This window comes from Rhinopithecus bieti, unplaced genomic scaffold (assembly GCF_001698545.2).
Source record: "Rhinopithecus bieti isolate Rb0 unplaced genomic scaffold, ASM169854v2 scaffold_9449, whole genome shotgun sequence".
NCBI classification, from domain to species: domain Eukaryota; kingdom Metazoa; phylum Chordata; class Mammalia; order Primates; family Cercopithecidae; genus Rhinopithecus; species Rhinopithecus bieti.
In genome coordinates, this window is record NW_016806089.1 from 529,998 (window position 1) to 551,936 (window position 21,939).

Sequence of the window (21,939 nt, forward strand, 5' to 3'; positions counted from 1 at the left end):
TCTACTGGCTGGAAGGTAAACCGTTCCATTTCCCCAACATAAACTCAGAAAGCTTCAGCCAGGCACAGGCACATCCCAGGGAAGAGCTGGCTGAGGGCTTCCCTAATGCAGGTGTGGTTCCTCCTGGCCCCGTCCCAGGCAGCCACCAGCACTGGCATCGAAGACTTCAGGAAAATAGGGAAAGAAGGCATTTGCCCTCTACTTTCTTCTCTCCCAGGCATAACACGGACGACACCTGGACACTGGGGTCGGCCTTAGCTGACCTCATGACCCAGGACCAAGGTCTCCCCCAGGTGCCCCAGGAATTAGAAGCCAGGATCCTCTCTCTTCCAAGGCCCAGCAGCCTCTGCCATCATTTTCCAGCCCAGGCTCATCCAGGAAAGCCTCTGGGTCTAATGGTGCAAGCATCCAAAGTGCCCACAACCGGGCTGCCCACATGCTCGGTGAGGCGTTCAGCCGCCCCGGCACTTCTCCCACCATCCTCCAAGAGGCACGATGACAGCTCCATGCAGCCCTGCATCAGCCTCGCAGCCGCCGCCTCCTGCCCGCCCATCCCACCACCGCCTGGGGTGAAGGGTCGGTGCTCAAGAGTCCCACATGGTCCCCACCCTGTCCCCTCTCTCGACTCGGACCCCCAAGCCCTCCTGTTTTGAGGTCACACACTCCCCTCCCCCCCCTTCCCTGAGCAATCCCTCCACCTCCGCCTGGGCTGCACCCCAGGCCCATGGGCAGGTGTTGGCCACCCTGCCTTCCTTTGCAGGTTTCTGGGTCAAGACTGTGACCTGCCTCTTGCTCACTGCACTTCTGCCACAGTGTGTCCTGTCTCCTGCGTCTGTCCCATCTGCTGCTAGCTCAAGGTCCTCCCTTCCGAGGCATCCCACGTCTCCAGCCCAGAAGGCTCTCCCCTTCTCTGCTTGGCGTCTCAAAGTCAACATCTTCTTCTCCCTGGTTTCCTGCTGTTGGTACACAGCCCTCTCTACCCACTGGGCTGTCCAAGTTAAGGGGCAGGAATCCTCCCGGCTTCTCCCCCAGCTTACCTCCCAAGCCAGTCAACCCCACGGCCTGCACAGCTGCCAGGCTCCCTGCTGTCCAACCCTCTGCCGCTCGCCCCAGCCCAGGCTCAGCTCCTGCACTTGCATCCACCTCTGTCCACTGGGATCCCCTCCAAGCTGGCCTCGCTACCCCTGCCTTCCCATGGGCTAACAAGTCCTTCCCACTGCACACCTGAGTTGCGGGATTTCCTGCAGTTTTCCAGACCAGTGGGCCCCCCCACAGTGCAAGGCTCTGCACCCATGGCCACTGTCTCGTCTTCTTCATCTCCACCTCCCCGCCTCCTTCGTGTGCCTTGACACCCTGCGCTTTTCCTAGTGCACCCTCATCAGACTTGTCTTCAGGGCTGACCAGCACCCCCATGACTCTGCCTGAGTTCCAAGGGGACAGAGCCCATCCCTGCATCCTGCCTTCCACATTGCAGACTGCATGTGCCGTGGACCGGGATGGCGCTGTCTCGGCCTTTGAACAGCATCTTCAGTTGATTTTCACAGTGATTGTAGAAGTGAAAGGCCATTTTCCTATTTTACAGCTAAGGAGATGGGCACAAGAGAGGTAAAGGGGCCTGCCCGGGTCCCAGAGCCCTTCAGGAGTGACACGGGTTAGCCAGGGGTCTACCGAATCTGCCTGCTGCTTCCTTCTGAGTGAATGTGTGGTTTCCTTTGCTCTGATTTGGCCAACGCAGGCAGCTCAGGCTGTGCTCTACCCACTTCCGTCCCCCCAGGAGGCTGCCTGACCCTCTAAGCGACTCGAGTTTGGGGTACCTCCACCAAATGCCCACCCCCCCCATTCACCGTCTGGCACAGCTGTAATGGAGCAGACTGTCTCCTGCAGTCCGCTATGACACAGCGCCAGGGGACCTGACCACCAGGCAGTTCCTGAAGGAGGCTTGCAAAGCCTCCAGACTTTCCCAGGCCCTGCCAGGGACAGAAAGTAGAAGGCTGGGCTGGAGCTGCATGGGTATTTCATTGAAAGTTCACAGACACAAGGACTCTGAGCAGGGTCACAGCATGGAGGAGGCAGGGTCAGGGAGCATAGAGTGAGTCGTCCCATCCTGGGACACTTTTGCATAAGCCCTTCCTGCTAGGTGTCAGGTCCAAGGAGCCCCAGGAGCCTGGGAAGGGGCACGTGAAGGCAGGGACACAGACACTGGAAGCCAGGGTGCAGCAGCGAGGGGAGAAGCCTCCAGGCCCCAGACACAGGCAGGGCGGAGGCCAGGAGGCGGAGGGGGTGGGCTGAGGGCCAAGCTCACTGCCCCCTTGCTGTACTCAGCTTCTGATGGCCTTACTGCCTGGTTCACAGCTCAAGGGAGCCCCAGGACAAGAAGCCCTGCCCTGCCCCAACCTCATGGGATCCTGCGTTTCAGGGACCATGAGAATAAACATGTCTCAGTGCTTGTCTCCGCCAGTGGACGTGCCTGGCAGGCCTTAGTAGTCGGTGAGGGGGTACCGCAGGAAGATGAAGACGAGGATGATGCAGGAGGCTGCCAGGGCAGAGCTGGTGATGTTGAACAGCCGGGCCGTCTTTGCATCCTCCACGGCTCCATTCAGGTCATTGAGAAGCTTCTTGTCTCGCACCTGCAGCCGGGAGGAGGAGAGGAAACAGACAGTCAGCCAGGGAGCAGGGCCCCGGAGCAGCTAGGAGCCCAGCAGGGCCAGTGCCGCAGCACTCAGCACAGTATCAGTGCCTTGTTTCCGAGAGCTGACGAATGAACTATGGTTCTGGAGGAACGTGTCTCCGCCCTGGGGTACCAGACACTGATGAACTTAGGGGCACGGGGCATCATGTCTGAAACCTCTCAACCCTCTACTGGTTTATAAAGTAGGTAAGATGTATTTATATATAGAAAGAAAAGCAAATATGGTAAAATGTTAACATTTGGGACATCTGGGTGAAGGATATAAAGAAATTGTTTTCCTTTTTTGCAAGTTTTAAATGATCAAAATAAGTTGGCCTCAGACAGAATATGATTGGAGGATGGGGTGACACAACTCTCTCCTAATTTGATTGGTTCTGCTTAGTTTAAAATTAACTGGGATGCTCTGAGGATGAGCGTTGTGCATTGGCAGGAGAGACAGCAGTCTCCAGGGCCTTTGGGGAGGGATATTAAGGTGAAGGGAGTGGGCTGGCACTCAGGAAGTCTTGGGGAGGCAGTGGACTGAGCTGGACTCATTTCCAAGAAGTGACCTTCATTCAGAATGAGTTATAGGGCCCTCCCTCCTCAGCACTCTTTCTTTCTATCACATGCACAGATATGTGCGTGAGTTTGCTGTAAGAAGAAACCAGGATGAGGAAGGGAAAGAGAATGGAAAGAGAGGAAGAGGCAAAAAGTCTTTGCTTTAGTAGATTGGGGCTGGGCTGAAAGAAGGAAGGTGGGCAGATAGATACTGGGGCTGACTAATGCCTGGATCCCTCAGTGCACAGATTGGGCAGATGGACAGGAGACCCAGGTCAGAAGAGTGGACGGACAGGGGATAGATGGGTGGTCAGGGCGATGGGTGCATAACTGAGTGGAAGAATGGAAGCATGAATGGTTTGGCCTATGGGTGGATGGATGTGGAGGGAAGAGCCAGAATAGTGAAGGAACAAACGGGAGAGAGAGAAAAAAGAGCGATAGAGGGAGTGGGGAAGGGAAAGAGAGAACACAATTCAGTGGAGTAAATGCAGTGAAGTGCAATAGAGTAGAATGGATGCAGTGGAGTGATGGAGTGAATGCAGTGAAGTGGATGGAGTGGATGGATAGAGTGGAGTGAGGTGGAGTGGAGTGGATGGATGGAGTGCATGGAGTGGAGAAGATGAAGTGGAGTGGATGGAGTGAATGGAGTGGAGTGGATGGAGTGAATGGAGTGGAGTGGATGAAATGGATGGAGTGGAGAGGATGGAATGGATGGAGTGGAATGGATGAAATGGATGGAGTGGAGTCGGTGGAATGGATGGAACGGATGGAGTGGAATGGATGGAATGGATGGAGTGGAGTGCATGGAATGGATGGAGTGGATGGAGTGGAGTGCATGGAATGGATGGAGTGGATGGAGGGGAGTGGGTTGAAAAATGGAGTGGAGTCAATGGAGTGGAACTGGAATAAAAGTTGGAGAGAGAAGGGAAGGGAGGGAACAAGGGCAAATGAGCAAGTAGATGACTTGGAAGATAAATTGTACAGTGCTATCAAAATGGAGAGATCAACGATGTGAAGAAGCAGGTATTGAGGAATCAGGGTAGGGAAGGAGGCAGGAAGAAAGTCTGTGCTCTCATTGGGTTCTCATGCTAGTGGTTTTGGAGGAAACTGACATCTGATTGAAATTTGTATTCCTTTCTAAGGACTAAATATGTCACCCACTTATTGAGGTCTTATTTGATGCCTTTGTTAAAATAAAGTTGTATAACTTTCTCCAGAAAGAGCTATTACATCTTTTGTTAGACTTAGTCTATTTATTTTGGTTTTTATTATCATGTAAAAGTGTATTTTAAAATCGTATGTCTAACTGATTTTGTATCCAGCTAAACTATCATATTGTACTAATTGACCACACGTTCTTAATAATAAATCATATCTACAGCAAATACTAGTAGTTCTATTTCCTCCTTGCAGTCTATTCCTAGACAGCACAGCATAGAGGTTAAAGCACAGATGCAGAAACACTGACTGGATTTCAGTCCTGATTCTGTGGGTCACAGAGTGTGCAGCCTTAGGCAAGCTAACAACTCACTCTTCTGCTCCTCATTTCCTCATCTGTGACATGAAGATGACAACAGTGCTGCCTCCCAAGGTTGTGGGAAAGGCTTAATGAATTGATGGATGTGAAACTCCACCACAGAGCCTGGGCCAAAGTAAGCTCCTCTCATGGAGGCAAAGAAGATCCCAGAGAGATCCCAGTGGGCAGCAGTGAGGACAAGCAGCTGAGTCTCATTCTTGACCTCAACGTACCAGGAAGGATAATGCTTATCTTATCATTAGAGGTCTATGATTGCATTAGAATTTCCACAAGATAAACATATTTTTTCCTTCTCTAATTCATTAACAAGGTAGATTATAATTCATTGATTTTCTTATACCAAGACAACTCTGAATTCCTAAAACAAACTTTTGGTCATGATTTCTTTGTTGGATACTTGGAGTGAGGAATAATGTGGCAGAGGGAGGGTGAAACACTGTGTGTCAAAAGCAGATGGAGTGGCAGGCAGGAGGCTGAGGCAGCTGGGGTATTGGGTGCATGGAAAATGGCGGCCATAGCTAAAGAAGATAGGGAAGAGGAAGGTGGGGGAGTGATCCTGGAAAGGTGGGTGGATGGAGTTGAGGGGTTATATGGATGGGGACTGGGTGTATGGGACAGAGAAATGGATGTAGAAACTTGTGCTGGGTAGGGAGGAGGGCTGGACGGATATAAGAATGTATGCTGGATGAGTGGGACAGGCAGATAGCTGAATTTGTGAATACGATGCTTCTTGATGTACAATGGGGCTACAGTCCAATAAATCCATCATAAGTTTAAAGTGTTGTAATTGAACGTTTCATACGCATTTTCGTATGATGCGTTTTTCACAAGCCTGGTAAGCTGAGGAGCGTACTGAGTGCCTGTGGCTTTCCTGCCATTGTGAAGTTGAAAAATCATACGTCAAACCATCATAAGGTGGGGACCGTCTGTATATGCTGGATGGGGGAACAGTATAGACGAACATATGAATGTGTGTCCAAATGGACAGATGGATATGCAAATGTGTGCCACATGGGTGGGCCAGCTGGGTAAGTGGGTAAGTGAATGGCTGCTGGATGGGAGGTGATGTGTGGATATGTGAGAGCATGCTCAGTGGGCAGGACGGGCAAATAGATGAATACATGAGAATGTGTGCTCATGTGTTCATGGTGGCTTGGACCAGGGCAGTGGCAGTGAAGGTGAAGAGACCTGGCCAACTTCTGGACATGTGTTGAAGGTGGAGCTGACAGTGTTTGCTGGGATCAGGTTTGCAGTGTGATAAAAATAATGGAGGTCGGGCGCGGTGGCTCATGCCTGTAATCCCAGCACTTTGGGAGGCCAAGGCGGGTGGATCATGAGGTCAGGCGTTCAAGACCAGCCTGGCCAAGATGGTGAAACCCGTCTCTACTAAAAATACAAAAAAAATTTGCCGGACATGGTGGCAGGTGCCTGTAATCCCAGCTACTCAGGAGGCTGAGACAGGAAAATCGCTTGAACTTGGAGGGCGGAGGTTGCAGTGAGCTGAGATCATTTCACTGCACTCCAGCCTGGGTGACAGAGTGAGATTCCGTCTCAAAAAAAAAAAAGACTGGAACTTCAAGTGATTTCAATGAATGGACAGGTGGTCACAGGAATACAGGAACGGATGCCAGACTACAGGGGCAGGTGCACAAATGGGTTTCTGAATGAACGCTGGATGGCTGGAGCAGGTGCATGGCTGGATATAGTAATAGACACTGGATGGCTGGGACGGATCCATGTGCTGAATGGGTGGAACAGGTAGATAAATGAATTTATGATATGTTTTGGATGGGTAAGACTGGTGGATAATAGGAAGGAGGGTTGTTGATAAATATAGCGTAGACCACTGGATGGTAGATGGGTAGATAGATTCATTAATCAATCAGTCAATCAATCATCAATCAATATTTACTTAGTGTCTGCTCTGGGTAGTTACTATTCTAGGTCCTGCTTATATCACAAGGAATAAAACACAGTCTCTGTCCTCACACAGCTTACATTGTAGGGAGAAGATACAGAAAATAAACACAATAAATAAGTAAAACATGTAATGTGCTCAGTGTGCTAAAAAGAAACCTCAAGAGGCTCAGGGGAACACAGAGTGCTGTAGGAGGTGCGAGTCTAGCTCGGTGGCCAGGAAAGACCTTGTGGGGTGGGAGATATTTGAGGAAAGACCAGAAGAATGTGACAGACTTGGCCATGTGTTCATCCACAGGGAGGCATGTCCTGGGCGCATAGAGCTCTCTGTGCAGGGCCCGGTGCTTCTGAGGACTAGGTGCAGAGTAGGGGCAGCATATCACAGAGAGAAGGGGAGGATATACGGTCAGAGGAGACCATCCAGGAGTACGGTGCAGGCTCTGAGGGTGCTTTTTAGTCATTTAGAGCCGGAAAGATGAACGTGATATGACATATGTGAACCAGGCAGTGCTGGCCGCTGTGCTAAGAACAGTGCTTTTTAGTCATTTAGAGCCAGAAAGATGAACGTGATATGACATATATGAACCAGGCAGTGCTGGCCGCTGTGCTAAGAACAGACGGTGGGGGCCGGGTGCGATGGCTCACGCCTGTAATCCCAGCATTTTAGGAGGCCAAGACAGGCAGATCACGAGGTCAGGAGTTCGAGACCAGCCTGACCAACATGGTGTAATCCCGTCTCTACTAAAAGTACAAACATTAGCCTGGTGTGGTGGGGCACACCTGTAATCCCTAGCTACTCGGGAGGCTGAGGCAGGAGAATCGCTTGAACCCAGGAGGTGGAGGTTGCAGTGAGCTGACATCGTGCCGCTGCACTCCAGCCTGGGCAACAGAGCAAGACTCCATGTCAAAAAAAAAAAAAAAAAAAAGAGATAGCCGAACAGACAGAGAGAGGTGGTTTGAATGGTTCAGGGGAGGGTGAGGATGGCTTGGACAGGGCAGCAGTGGTGAAGGTAGTGAGACCTGGCCAGCTCCTGGACATGCATGGAAGGTGGAGCTGATGGTGTTCGCTGGGATCAGGTGTAGAGTGTGATAAAAAGCATGGAACTTGACATGATCTCAAGGTTTTTGGGGTTTGATCAACTGAACAGGGAGCTGTAGAAGGTTGCAAAAGGAAGACTCGTTTAGCAGTTCCATTTCTGACATGTCAAGTTAGGAATGCCCTTTAGACATACAGTAGACATTTGGCATAGCACTTTGTGTGAGTCTGGAGTTCAGAGATGAGGTCAGAGATATAAATTTGAGAGGCATCAGCAGAAAGATGGTATTTAAAACTGATATAGTTTGAACATCTGTCCCCGCCAAATCTATGTTGCAGCGATTCCCAGTGGTGGAGAGGGCCTGGCGGGAGGTGTTTGGGTTACGCGTGCAGGTCTCATGGCTTGATGCTGTCCTCACCATAGTGAGTGAATTCCTGAGAGCTGGTTGGTTAAAAGTGTGAAGCGCCTCCCCGTTATCTCTCCCTTGCTCCCACTCTCGCCATGTGAGATGCCTGCTCCCACTCTGCCCTCCGCCATGACTGGAAGCCTCCTGAGGCTTCCCCAGAAGCAGATACCAGCACCGTGCTGCCTGTACAGCCTGCCAAATTAAACCTCTTTTCTTATAAATGACTCGCTCTCAGGTGTTTCCTTACAGCTGTGCAAGAACGGCCTAATACTAAAGCCATGGTACTGGATGGGGCACCAAGGGAGTGAATGTGAAAGAAGGAGAGGACGGAGGGCTGAGCCCTGGAGTCCCGCAGTGTCAGAAGTTTAGGGAGTCAAAAGCAATTAGGAAAGGGGCTCGAGAAGAGTGGGCCAAGAAGCAGGGACGGCAAAGGGGGCACAAGGGTGCTAGATGGCGGAATGGGCTGAGAAGCACAAGCAGAGGTGGGACATAGAGGATGGGGCAGCCATGTGGGTGCAGGGGCAATGGATGGTGCTGGGTGGGTAGAGGAGAGGGAGGAGGAGAGTGGGAGAGAGAACAGGCTGATGGCTGGGAGTTGGGTGAGTTCATCGAAGCAAGGAAGGAAGCAAAATGGAAGGACATTCTGATGATGAATTGAGGGCTAGGTGGCCAGGCAGTTCTTCTATGACTGTGAATATTGATGGATGACAGATGGGTGAATGTGTGAAGGAAAAAGAGTGGGGATGGGCAGATGGGTACAGAGAGGAACTGGCTCTGGCTATAGAGATGGATGGGACAGGTCACCAGAGGAACAGGGGAGAGGAAATACAAGGAAGGGATGACATGGAAGTGGATGAAAGGGTAATGTTATGGTCTAATGTTCATGTCCCCCAAACTCCTGTGTGAAATCCTAACCCCTAAAGTGATGGTAGGCGTTGGGGCTTTTGAGAGGATTAGGTCATGCACGGGATTGGCACCCTTATAAAAGGGGCCCCAGAGAAGCCCTAGGATTTACTGGCAGATAAGGACACAGAAGTCAACAGCCTGCAACCCAGAAGAGGGTCCTGATCAGAACCTGACCATGCTGCCACCCTGGTCTCAGACTTCCAGCCTCCAGAGCAGTGAGAAGTAAATACCCAGAGTTTATAAACCACCTAATCTATGATAATTCATTACAGCAGGCTGGACAGGCTCATGCCACTCAACTTGGAGGCACATGAATGGGAGACATGAATAAAGCAAAGGAAGGAAAGGTGGGATAGACGTGGCTGGAAGGTCAGATGGGCAATGGATGAGAGGAAACAAAGAGAGAATGGAAATTTTATGGCTGAATGATTAGCTATATTGGTAAAGCAGATAGGCGGATGGTAGAAAGAATGAAGGGGGTAGAAGGGGAGAATGTGTGGCTGAAAAGTGGGGCAAAAGCAAGGAAAATAAAAAAAATGAGAGGGAAATGAAGAATGTGAGAAATTGATGCATGAACAGTGAGAGACAGGGTGGGTGAGGAGGGAGGGAATAGAGAAAGTGACAGTGGCTGGATTGCGCTGACAGATGGGGTGAGCTGAGGCACGCTGAGTATGAAGAAGGCACACAGTGAATGGGTGAGGGTGACTCAGTTTGGGGAGCAGCAGGAGGAAGGGTGGGTGGATGGCTTGAAGGGTGAATAGATGTGTTGCCATGTGAGGTCACAGCCATATGAGGTCACAGGATGGAGGGATGATTGGGTCTATTGACAGGTAGGGCTGGGAAGGAAAGTGGGCAATTACTAAGAAAGTGAGGCTAGATGAATAGTTCAGTGGGTTGATGCAGAAGGTTGGTGGGGACAGGATGGGAGAGCAGGGCAGGGAGGGGAGCCTGAATGATCATGTGTGAACATAGGTAGATGGAAGTTTGGGTGGCTCTTTGGAGGAGTTGAAAGGAATGTGGGAGGATGGATTGAATGTAAGTTTGGATGAATGGACAGAGGGAGGATGGACAGATGGATGGACAGATGATGGATGGATGGGCAGATGGAGGATGGATGGGTGGATGGATAGATGGATGGATGATGGATGGATGGATGGATGGATGGATGAATGGAGGATGGATAGATGAACAGATGGAGGATGGATGGACAAATGGATGGATGGATGAAAGATAAATGGATGGATGGAGGGAGGGTGGATGGATGGGTTGATGGAGGATGGACAGACGGAGGATGGATGGATGGAAGATGGATGAATGATAGATGGATGGAGGATGGGAAAGATCAATGTGTGATGCTGATATTCAGAAAGGAGTGGGTGGGCGAGTGTGTACATCGAAAACTCAAGGTAGAACCCACCCACCTAACCTGTTCTTTCTGATCGCCCTGTCACTGGAAGGTCTCACAGCCTCCTGGGCTCACATCTAGCAGCTGCTGTGTCCTGGCCACACCTGTTCCTCCTCTCCCACCCCCTTCCACAGTTCACAAGTTCTTCCACCTGGACCACCACACTGGGACTTGAACCCTCTGCCTCGAGGCTTGACTTGTCCCCTTCCCCTAACACCGGTTGCAGATTTCATGGCACTGATCATATCCTTCTCTTCCATGTCTCCTACAGATGAGAGCCCAGCCCCTCACGAGGTTTTCAAACCCCTTACTGCACTGCCTCAGGCACTCTTCCAGGACTGTCTTCTATTTCCCAACGAGGACAGGGGCCTTGCCAACCCCCTCGACTGCCCCACCTACATGTCTTAGTTTATGCCCTTTCCCCCGCCTGAAACACCTTTCCCCTCACCAAGCTTCAAGGCCCAGTGAAATTGCTGCCTCCTCCTAGAAGTCTTCCAGCCTCACCCCAAACTGGGAATGAAATATTCCTTTTCTGAAACACTGTGGTGCTTCTTCCGTCTCATGTGTCCTTTGTCCACAAACATGCACACTCGGGTACATACACAGAGCACATATGCACACACCCTCACACACTTGTGTACACACATTTATACGTGCCATGCACACTCGTGCGATTACACACACATGCACACACACTCAGGTACATACACACAGCACACATGCACAGCCTCTCACACACTTGTGCACACACATTTACACGTGCCATGCACACTCACGTGTGATTACACACACATGCACACTGAGGTACACACATCACGCATGCACGCACACCCTCGCCATTAGGTCAACATGTCTTGATCCATTGTTGGCCAGCTCTGCCTCGAGCACAGGTTGGCTGGGGTGAACAGATGTGGCTGGGGCAGGACTGTCTCTGGAGGCTTTGCAGAAGAGAGACCCAGATCTCACAAAAGCTCTCCAGGCTGAGGATGTGCATATGCAGACCGGGCTGTGTACCTCGCTCACGTCACATTTGCCGAGTGACCGGGGCAGGGAACTGCTGCGGCCAGAAGGGTTAAAAACGCGGCTTGGATGCTGAGATGAGACATTTGACCATCATCCAGCTGACCACGGGAGCCAGTGGTCATCAGGAGGCAGCGTGTGGAGGCGGCATGAATGGAGAATTGACTTTCTGTATCTCTGCCTTCCCCGGACACCAGGCTGTGCAAAATAAGGCTCCAATCTCTGCGCTGCAGATCCAGCCTGCGTTGAGCTGAATTGGCCCATGTGGGTGGGGGGTGGATGGATGGCTGGATGGGTGGATGGACACGTGGGGCAGGCAAGGACACACTGTCTATTTCGTACCACTGCATGCGGGCCTCCGCCCTGCTCACGCGTGCTGGCTTGAATGTTTTGTTTCTATTTGTTTTGGGAACAGATGAGGGAACAGGGGCTCAGTGAGGCAAGATGGCTTGTCTGTCCCAAGAGCTTGGATTTTAGCCAAGACCTTCTGACCCCAAGTCCGCCCTGTGCCCTTGGTGTAGGGTGCAGATCAGGAGACCTGCAGCTGCGTGGCCAGATGGATGCATTCCCAGGAGTGGGGTCCACAGCCAGCCAGTTCCGTCCTCCCTTCTGCCCAGGATAGAGGCAACTCACCTCGCACCCACTCCCAAGTATGCCCCAAAGCTTCTCTGCCCTGGCTGCTCCCAACCCCCGCAGGAAGGACACAGGAGGAGCAGGCCTGGGAGGAGGTGTAATGAGCAGTCCCTGCCCCTCAGAAGGGCCAACCTCACACCACCCCCAACCCCTGCAGAAACCCAGCACCATCCAGAAATCTCTGACCTACCTACAACCCGAGCCAGATGGGCCTGCCCCATGCCAGCCGGCCAGCCACAGCCTGGGCCAAGCGGGAGGAGGGACGGCTTCCGGACAGGAGTCCAGGCAGCCAGACCCACGTCCACAGGCTGTTGGCAGGGCACAGAGAGGGGAGGCAGAGCTCCACCAGCTGCAGCTTCAGCCCCGCAACACCCGAGTTCTCTGCTCAGGATGGGTCTGGGGAGCCACAGCTAGAGCTGGTCGGAGGCATGACCCTCAGTTCCAGGGGTCCCTTTCCTTTGTTGCTTCTACACACACACACACACACACACGCACACGCACACGCATGCATGCAGGAACATACACTCACCACACACGCACACATGCTCTCACACACTTGTACACACACATTTATATGTGCCATGCACACTCACGTGTGATTACACACGCACGCACACTCAGGTACATACACACATCACACATGCACACACACTCTCACACACTTGTACACACACATTTACATGCACCGCACACGTGTGATTACAAACATGCACACTGAGGTACATACACAAAGCACATATGCACACATCCTCACACACTTGTGTATACACATTTACACGTGCCATGCACACTCGTGTGATTACACACACATGCACACACATTCAGGTACATACACACAGCACACATGCACACACCCTCACATACTTGTGCACACACATTTACAAGTGCCATGCAACTCACGTGTGATTACACACACATGTACACTCAGGTACACATATCACGCATGCACACACACCCTCACACACTTGTGCACACACATTTACATGTGCCATGCACACATGCGTGTGATTGCACACATGTGCACACTCAGCTACATACAGACAGCGCATATGCACACACCCTCACACACTTGTGTACACACATTTACACATGCCATGCACACTCATGTGATTACACACACATGGACACACAGGTACATACACACAGCACACATGCACACATCCTCACACACTTGTGCACACACATTTACACGTGCCATGCACACTCACGTGTGATTATACACATGCACACACTCAGGAACACACATTACACATGAACATACCTTTGCACATTGTGCACACACATTTACACACAGCATGCACACACAAGCGATTACACACACAGGTACATACATACACACGACATATGCACACATGCCCTCACACACTTGTGCACACGCATTTACACACACCATGTGCACCCACATGATTACACACACATGCACACATATGCATGCACGTGTGCACATACACAAATACACTCATGCCTACACACATACACATGCACACACAAAAGATATGTACACATGCACACAATGCATTCACATGCACATATACAGTTACACTCACAGTACACGCCCACTTATGCAATTACACTTGAGTACACACATACACTGGCACGTGCTGGCTCACACACAGGCCCCTGTGTCAGAGCCCAGGGATGGGTCGGCAGGCCCGAGGTTGAAGGTGCCCGTGCCAGTGGGCTATGCTGGGGGTTGGCAATGATGATGAGTCAGGAGCAGGGCGGGAAAGCCGACGGCAGTTGCGATGCCGGGCGGGGTGGGGCTCGAGCTCAAGGATGGAGCAGAGGCGAAGCTGGCCAGGCGTCCTTCCTCCCAGCCAGCCTCTGCCCAGCCTCTTCCCTCCCCGCATCCCCCATCTTCTCCCCCACCCGGCAGGGCAGCTGCATTGGTGGAGTACATCTGGCCTTGGCCACTCAAGTCTGGGCTGGGGAAATGTGATGATTAGGCTAAACGTGAGCCAAGCCCTTCCTTCCGGTGCCTCGGGGTGGGGAGGAGGGCACCGGGGCCTGCCCTCGCCCTCACGCTCCTTTCCCCAGGAAGGGCTCCAGCACCAGACACATTCACACAGGGCTGCCCCCCTCACTGTGAGCCCATCACAGCCTCCCTCCCACCATCTCCATTCCTGTCGCTCCACCTTGCCCTCAGGGGGACTGGGTCATGTCTGCCCAGCACCTGCTCTGCTACCAGTCAGCTCTTCTCGCAGCACTGAGGTGATTCTGGAAGTCATGCCCTCTCAGGGTGGGGGCTGGGGAGGTGTAGAACCTGTTTACACCCCTCTTCCCTGAGCTGTCCTGGCCACCCAGGACTGGTCTCCATGCATGGCCTGGCAGAGCTGTGTAAGCACCTGCCCTTGGGCTCCGGGTGAGGAGCTGGATAAGAAAGTGGCCCCTCTTCCTTTCCACAGGGGTAGGATTCCAAGCCCTCTTCAGCCCCATGCTGGCCTCATCCCTGTACACGGAGGAGTGGCTGTTGCCCAGGTCTACCTCCCATGTCCCCTGAGCCCGAGCACCGACCCCCTTGGCCCACCCCCAGCCCCTCCTGCAGGTTCCGCTGTGCTGGCTGAGCAGAAAACCAGGCTCTGACGGCTCAGGAGAGGGAAGGGCAGACCCCTGCCCGCCCAGACCTAGCCAGTACCCCGACCTCTCTGGGACCCGCGATCAGGACCCCTCGCTGTCCTTTGAACCATTGGCCCCTCAACTGCACCTGCTCTACCCGTGTGCTCCCCTGAGAGGGAGAGAGGCCGAGCTCGCCAGCCAGGGACCGTCCTGCCATCACCACCTCTTAAGCCCGCCCTTGCCCCCTGCCGCCGACCGGGCTCACTTTGAGGGAGTAGGCCAAGGCGATGAAGCCCAGGCAGCAGAAGTTGAGGTAGACGAAGTTGAAGATGGACCACAGGTAATAGTCGTTCACCTCGGTGGTGTCCGGGTAGACCTCGATGACGGTCGTGGGGTTGGTCATCGTCTTCTTCTCGGCTAGGTGCTTGCAGGCCGGGGGCACGCCGGTGGCCCGCACGCTGTCCGTCTTGCTGCTCTTGGACTCCATGGGGAACAGTGTGGGCGCCATCGGGGGAGAGGCCGAGGGCTCAGGGGCAGGGGCCGCTGGAGCCTGCAGGGCGGGGGGCTTGGACACGCAAGCGAAGCAGCCCTTGGGCGAACCTGCCGGGGGCCTCGGGATCCAGAAGGCCCCGTCCAGGGGGACTCGGGCTTCCTGGGCGCCGTCCGTGGTGCTGGCCGGGGCTCCCAGCGGGGCTGGGCACTGGCCGGGGCCCTGGGCCTGGAGAGGAGAGAGTGAGAGCGAGCTGGGTCGGGCCCACCGGCCAGCACCCACCCTCACGCCCGGCGGCCCCGAAAACAGCCCCAGTGGAGACGGAAATCCCTGCGGGGGCCGCCAGCTGCCAGCCTGCCACCTGCCTCCCACACCCGCCCCGGGGCCTCGGCGGCCACAGACGATGCCAAAGCCCTTGGCAGCAGCCTTGGCAGGGACCTGGGGCTTTCATCACTTTGCCATCTGCGCACAAACACTCACCCACTGACACACACAACAGCACCCCCCTAGAAGCACACCAGCGCTGAGACTGACACTGTTGCAAAACACAGAGTGCCCCAGCACCCCAAACAACCCCGCATACATGGGGCGCCGGACCCACAGCCACGCTGCCTCGGCCGCCAACCGGCAGAGCGAGCAGAGCGGCCAAAGCACCTGTCCACGGCGTCCGCGGACACCCGATACCGCCACCGGCTCCGCCACGGGCTCCACCGCGGGCTCTCCAGACCCCGGGCGCACCCGCGGGCGCGCTCAGAGCCACTGAGGAGTAAACAACTCCCCACACAAGGCGACGCAGGCTCAGCCACGAGCGCTGAGAACCGGCACAGGTGTGGGGTCTCCAACTCGTGCGCACCGCCCCCCACCTCCAACCTGGGGACCCCAAGCGCGCACACTTGCCCGGAGCCACGCACCCCCGGGCCATACACAGACGCACAATGACAGGCTGCGAAACGAACACTTCTCCAACGCGGCACCAAGTCGCTCGCGCCCTGCGCCACCCCGCGTGCCCAGCGCCTGTGCAGCGCGCGCCGGGGGGGTCTGCGGCCGAGGCTCTGCGGCCCCTAGCCCGACCCGGGTCTGCCGCAACCGCTCGGACGGCGCCTCCTCACCTACAAACGACTCCTCGGCGCGCGGCCGGACCCCCTGCGCCTCGGTGCGCGCGTCCTTCCGCCGTCCCGCGGGCCGCTGTCTGTCCACTGACCCGCCGCGTCCCAGCGGCCCAACCTTGAGGGGGTGGGGAGCGTGCGGGGCTCGGCGGCGGCGCCGCTGCTTCCCCAGCCGCCTGTGCTCCCTCCGCAGCGCCAGACCGGCCGCGCGGCTGCAGCCCAGAACCTGACTCACGGCGGCGGCGGCGGGCGCAGCCACCTCCCCGCCTCCCGCCTCCTCCTGCCGGGAGGGTGGGGGCTGCGGGCCCGGCCGGAAGCCGCGACCCCGGGGAGTTGTAAGGTCCTGCGGGGATGGGACCCCTACAGCGCCCGACCAGGGTGCCGGCGCCACCTCCATCTCCCCGGACCCACTGTGTCTTCCTCCCCATCCCACCCGGCCCCACCCCTCTCGCGGAGCCCCCAGCCCCGTGAAAGACTAGCGGCTCCCGGAACCCTCTCTATCTGCCTCCCCAAGAGAGACCCCCTTCCTATTAACGCTCTCCCCATCGCGCTCCACCCCAGCGCCTGGGCCCTGCTGCCTCAAGGGACCCTCCACCCTTCTGGCCTGTTGACTCTCAGTCCCCTCCTGAAGAAGCTCCAGTCCCCTGAGCCCCAGCAGACCTTCTACCTGAGTGCCCGTTTCTGCCCGTCCTATCCCTAACCAAGTCACCAAGGTCCCCAAGGCCACCCTCCAGTCCCTTCCCTCCTTCCACCAAGTTCAGGCCCTCCGACAAGTTTCAGAGCCCCCTACTCTGTTCCTTCCTGGCTGACCCCACTTCTGCCCATCGGAGCTCCTGCCCCTTTCCTGGAGTCTGACTTCACCCAGCCAGGGCCCCACTCCAGTTCACTCCCAGAGTCTGGGAGCATGTGGCCTTTCCTGCACAGACCCCAGGTCACACTCGTCTGCCCGCAGGGCAAAGTGTCCCATTCCGAGCTCTGGTCCCACGCTGAGGTCCTGGCTGCTAAGGACACTTGTCTCCCTGAAGGCTGGTTCACTCGCCTGCCCACAGCCTCTCTGTGATCCCTACCAGCCCTTCTGGGCCTGGTTCCCTGAGGATTCTTTGTTCCCTGTGAATCATATTTCCTAACCAATGCTGGTCCTCCCAGCCTCAGCCGCCTCCGCTACCCCACCACATCCTCATTCTCATGGTACGCTTGACCCCAACTGATCTTCCATCCCCATAACAGTCCCCATGAGTCCCTCCCCAAAGAGAAAACTCTGGCCTTCCCTCCCTCCCTCCCTCCCTCCCTCCGAGTCCCCCACTTCACCACACAGATGCCCTAAACTGGGTCCTCTTCACCAACCTCCGGCTCCCACTGAGCCCCGACCCTCTCCAAAGTCCCCGGAAGCTGAGGATACATGGCGGCCCCCGTTTCCCTCCCTCATCTCTCTCCAAGCCCTGTCTTCCCATGAAACTCCTTTCTCCTCTGCCACTCTCAATTGGCCTCCTGTGTCTCCGCAACCCTCTTTCCTGCCTGGAAGGCCAGTCCTGCTTGGGATCCTTCTGTCCGCCTGTGCCTGAACCCCAGGTCATCTCTGAACCCTTTCTCTCCCCAAACCTCTGTTCTGAACCCTGATCCCCTGGAAAAGCCCAGCCCTCTGCAAGCCCCTCCCCTTTCCAGCCTAGTCCCCACCCCTCATGCCTGGGCTGACCCCTGGCATAGCGTTATCCACAGCATGCCAGGAACCCACAGCACAGGGCTGATCTTAAATGATGCTGATAAACCCTAGTGAGTAGGAGAGGTCATCAAGCATGAGGGACCTCCTCCTCATCTCCTTGGGCACCCAGGCCATGCTCTCCCTGGAGCCCACAGGCCATGGGTGGATGGGGCCTGCCAGAGAACCAGGGTTCCGTTCTCCCTCCCCAACTCCCTCCTCCTTTCCAAGGGCCTGGCCCAGGGAAAACTGGACCCCGTGTCCTCAGGCGGGGCCTGATCTTGGGGGCCTCCCAGGCTGCGTGTGGCCTGTGTGCCATGGCCCCATGTCTCCCCAGCATCTGAACTGGGCCTACCTGGCCAGCCACCACCTTCTGGGAGACACTGGCCTGCCACACAGCCTCTCCCCAGTGCTGCCCCAGTCTGCCCTGAAGGCCTCAAGTAGTGAGGAGGCCTCGATAGAAGGAGGAGACGGTTGCCTGGGCCCGAGGGGCCAGGGCCTGCCCAGGGTCACTGGGTAGGTGACAGGGGAGCCAGGGCCTGCTCCCGGTCTCAGGCCACCTTGGGGCTGCCTCTCTCTGAGGCCAGGAAACACCACTGAGAGGGAGCCAAGGGTCACAGGAGTCACAGGGCAGAGCCAGGGCCCAGCCAAACTCAGCACAGCCAGCATTCATGTGACTGTACTGGGCTCCCCAAGGGCCTGGGCTCCCGCATCCTCTCTGCTAGGGGTTTCTGGTTACAATTGTGTCTAGACAGGGGGGACTCCAGGGTCCAGTCACCAGCTAGAAAACCAGAGGAGCCTGGGGTCAGACTCCAGGGCCCCGAGAATCCTGCCGGGCTGGAGGGAGCCCTCAGAGCAACCCCAGGGCAGCAGCCGTGAAGATGGGAGCTGGACGGAGCTGACAGGCTGCAGAAGGAGGGAGACGGGGAGAGTGGGACAGGGCGGGGAGAACAGGGCATGGCTGCCTCCTTGCACCTCTCTGCCCTCCCGGGCCTCAGTGCACAAAGCATCTGACGACAGGACATTTGTCTCCCCAGAAGCCCTGCCAGGCCCTGCAGAGCTCTGCCTGGCTCTGCTCAGATTTCAGGAATGCCAAACGTTAGGCATGTGTGTCCAAGCCTCCGTGCCACCCTGGGTAAATGTTCTTGCTCCAGGTGTCTGCCGTGGTGTGACTCTGGGGTGTAAGCCCTGGAACCTCCTTGGGAGGAAGGCCAAGGCAGCCACCACCCTCAGGCAGAGGCACCAGGATAATGGCAAATGTCACATTCGCCTCATCTTCTAACCTGTTGGGGTGGGGCTTGAGGGGGCTCCAAGTGACTCCAGAGCTACTGATCCCAAAAGGAACTCTGTGCCCATCACCACATGCCCACAAACTCCTACTTAGCCCTTAAAACCCCACGGGCTGCTATCATTGCATCCAGGCAATGCTCCCAATCCCTCCCCTCCCAGCGGAACAAGCACAGTGCCTTAATCAGCCTGGGCATCCGTGACTGTGGCAACTGTGGCTGGAGGGGACTTCTGAGTCCAATCCCTGCAACCAGAGACCCTGGGCAGGCTTGACTGGCGCCAGCTCGGCTCACTGCGCACAAAGCTGCTTCTAGGGCCTGGGAAGCAAGAAAACCCAGATAGGCCAGCCATCCATGCCACCTGGAGCCATTTCTTTCCCAGGACGAGAGGGCTAAGGAGGCTGACTGGGAGGCCTGCTCTGATGGTCCCTGAGAGCAGAAACATCCTCTGTTCAAGTGCCCTGGCTGCCTGGCTGGGCCACCTCCCTGAAATTACTCCTCAAGGCTGGCACTCATACTGGACACCCTGTTGGCCCCACCCTGCAGTCCCAGCCAAGGCCACATCCTTCTGGCCACTGCTCCAGACCTGGGAACAAGTCAGTCCCTGCTGGCCAACCAGGCTGGACAGCTGGCCACGGCCCTGGAGCCCATGGACTGGGCAGGGCAGGGGGCCATAGGCCCAGGGCACCCCAAATGCTTGTCCTGGTGCTGCCCTGATTCAGCTGCCATGCTGGCTTCGCACTCCTCAACCCCCTCCCCATCCCAAGTTGGAGCCACCCCCCCGCCAAGCAGAGCACACCAGCACAGAGGGGAGGCCAACAACTGTATTTCCACATCAGCCGGGGCTCTCGGTCGCCCAAGGGGAGGACAGAAGTCAGCTGCAGAGGAAGGCTGGTGCCAGCCCCCAGTCCCAGCCCCACCTCCAGGCCAATGCATGCCCCAGGGATGGGCTCAGTCCCAGGACCACCCCGCAGGCTCCAGAAGGTGGGTTTGATCCCCTCTCACTCCTTCCAGCTCATCCTCAGGCCTCTACTGGCCTCATCCACAATGGGCCCAGGACACTGGACAGGTAGGGGTGGCAGAGCCCAGCTGGGCCCAAGCTGGGCAGAGGGGCCCAAGCTGGGCAGAGGGGCCCAAGCTCGGCACAGGGGCCCTCGGGTAGGGCAGGTTTCCAAGGGAGGGTCCGGGAGGATGGCCTGGTGTGGGGTGGGGGCTCAGCCCAGCGGGCGCTGGTAGGGCTGGGGAGGGGGGACTCCTTGGAGATGAAGGGAGCCCCAGGATACACAAGCTTGGCTGCCAAGCTTGGGCGGGGTCTTCCAAGTGTATGAAACAGCTCTGTGCTCCAGATCAGCTCTACCCCCACCAAACAGATGGACAGACGGACAGGCGGACAGTCGGACAGGTGGAGAGACAGACAGGCAGACAGGCAGGTGGCGTTTCTGAACCCAGGGAGGGGAAAACCACAGAACAAACAGCAGGTCTGGCTCGGGCCGCCGGCTTCCAGGGCGCCCAGGGCAGCGGGCGGGCAAGTGTGTGGGTGTGTGTGACTATGTGTGGGAGGCGCCTGGGGGCCGGGGCCTCCTCCTCCGGGACTCTCCTCTGTTTCCGTGCTGGCACGCCGACGGCTTGGGAACTAGAGGTGGGCAGCCTCAGCGAAGCCCACCCTGTTGTTGTCGCGGTCAAACACAGTGTAGTAGCGGCCGATGAAGACGTCGCCCAGGATCCAGAGTGGCCCGCTGGGCGGCGGGATGTCCATGCCCATGAAGCCGCTCAGGCAGAGGGTCTTCCCGGCCTGCGACACCTGGGACGGCCCTGATGTCAGCACCCAGGCCTGGCACCACCCGCCCCCCAACCTATTGCCGGCTCACCTGGAGCATGCGCCCCACCCCCGTTCACCTTGAGCGTGTGCCCCCCACCACGCCTGCTCGCCTGGGGCGTGTGCCCCCCCCACCTGCTCACCTTGAGCGTGTGCCCCCCACCACGCCTGCTCCCCTGGGGCGTGTGCCCCCCACCCACTCACCTTGAGCGTGTAGTCCTCTGGGGACAGCTTGTAGCCTTTGCCTCCCAGCTTCAGTGTGATCGCGGGCAGGGTGGACACCTTCTCACAGGGGATCATGTACTAAGAGGGGTCACAGCAGTGTCAGGGTGGTAGTGGTGGCCTTGGGGCTCCCCCTACCAGCCCCAGCCCCAGTCCCCGGCGCTCACCTCGCCCTGGATCAGCGGCACGGCCCCGATAGCTTTCTGCAGCTCGCGCACCTCATCCACGGGGCCCACCATGAGGGAGGTGCCTGTGTCCACAATGGCCTCACAGCCCTCCTTGCACAGGGTCAGCCCGCTGGCCACCTCCACCCTGCAGGGAGTCAGGGTGTGAGGCCCCTGCCTGGACTGGAGTGTGCTCTAGGGGCCCAGTGCCCCTCCCTGGGAGCCCCTCCCCCATACCCCTCCCCTGGCTGGGTTGCACTCTCCTCCTCTCAGGGCTCCTGGATGCACAGGGGACCATGAGTCCTCCAGGGCAAAGGGTGGGAGAGGAGACCCAGAGTGGCAGAGGGGATGATGGTGATGGGCATGGAGGGGATGGATGGATGGATGGAGGGGATGGAGGGGCATGGAGGGGATGGAGGAATGGAGGGGATGAGGGGATGGAGGGATGGAGGGATGGAGGGATGGAGGGATGGAGGGATGAGGGGATGGAGGGATGGGGGGATGGAGGGGATGGAG

At 56.4% G+C, this 21,939-nt stretch overlaps 2 protein-coding genes across 3 annotated transcripts in view; both read right to left on the minus strand.

The window, feature by feature from the left end:
- Positions 1-1,997: 1,997 nt before the first annotated feature.
- On the minus strand, positions 1,998-17,490 carry IFITM10 (interferon induced transmembrane protein 10). 2 transcript variants are annotated; one of them, XM_017874696.1, is made up of 3 exons: positions 16,243-16,686; positions 14,909-15,361; positions 1,998-2,627 (listed from the first exon to the last, which is right to left on the minus strand). In XM_017874696.1, the coding sequence occupies exons 2-3, from the start codon at positions 15,149-15,151 to the stop codon at positions 2,478-2,480; spliced, it is 393 nt and encodes a 130-aa protein (XP_017730185.1). In that variant the 5' UTR covers positions 15,152-15,361; positions 16,243-16,686; the 3' UTR covers positions 1,998-2,477. The 2 variants fall into 2 exon arrangements, 1 of the variants encoding a protein (XP_017730185.1); XR_001886132.1 differs by having other exon boundaries at positions 14,999-17,490.
- A 2,537-nt stretch (positions 17,491-20,027) lies between these two features.
- CTSD (cathepsin D) overlaps positions 20,028-21,939 on the minus strand; it is an 11,454-nt gene continuing 9,542 nt past the window's right edge. Inside the window, exons 6-8 of the mRNA XM_017874683.1 lie at positions 21,427-21,571; positions 21,242-21,340; positions 20,028-21,022 (exon numbers count right to left, since the gene is read on the minus strand). Coding sequence (XP_017730172.1) covers positions 20,855-21,022; positions 21,242-21,340; positions 21,427-21,571 — 412 coding nt within the window. The 3' untranslated portion in view covers positions 20,028-20,854. The remainder of the gene's footprint in view (positions 21,023-21,241; positions 21,341-21,426; positions 21,572-21,939) is intronic.

Bases quoted from the DNA above. Each gene is read 5' to 3' on its own strand.
- IFITM10 (XM_017874696.1), bottom strand. From the start codon at position 15,151: ATGGCGCCCACACTGTTCCCCATGGAGTCCAAGAGCAGCAAGACGGAC. The intron at 2,628-14,908 runs GTGAGCCCGGTC...TCCCGGCTGCAG, and splicing joins CCTTGGCCTACTCCCTCAAA to GTGCGAGACAAGAAGCTTCT.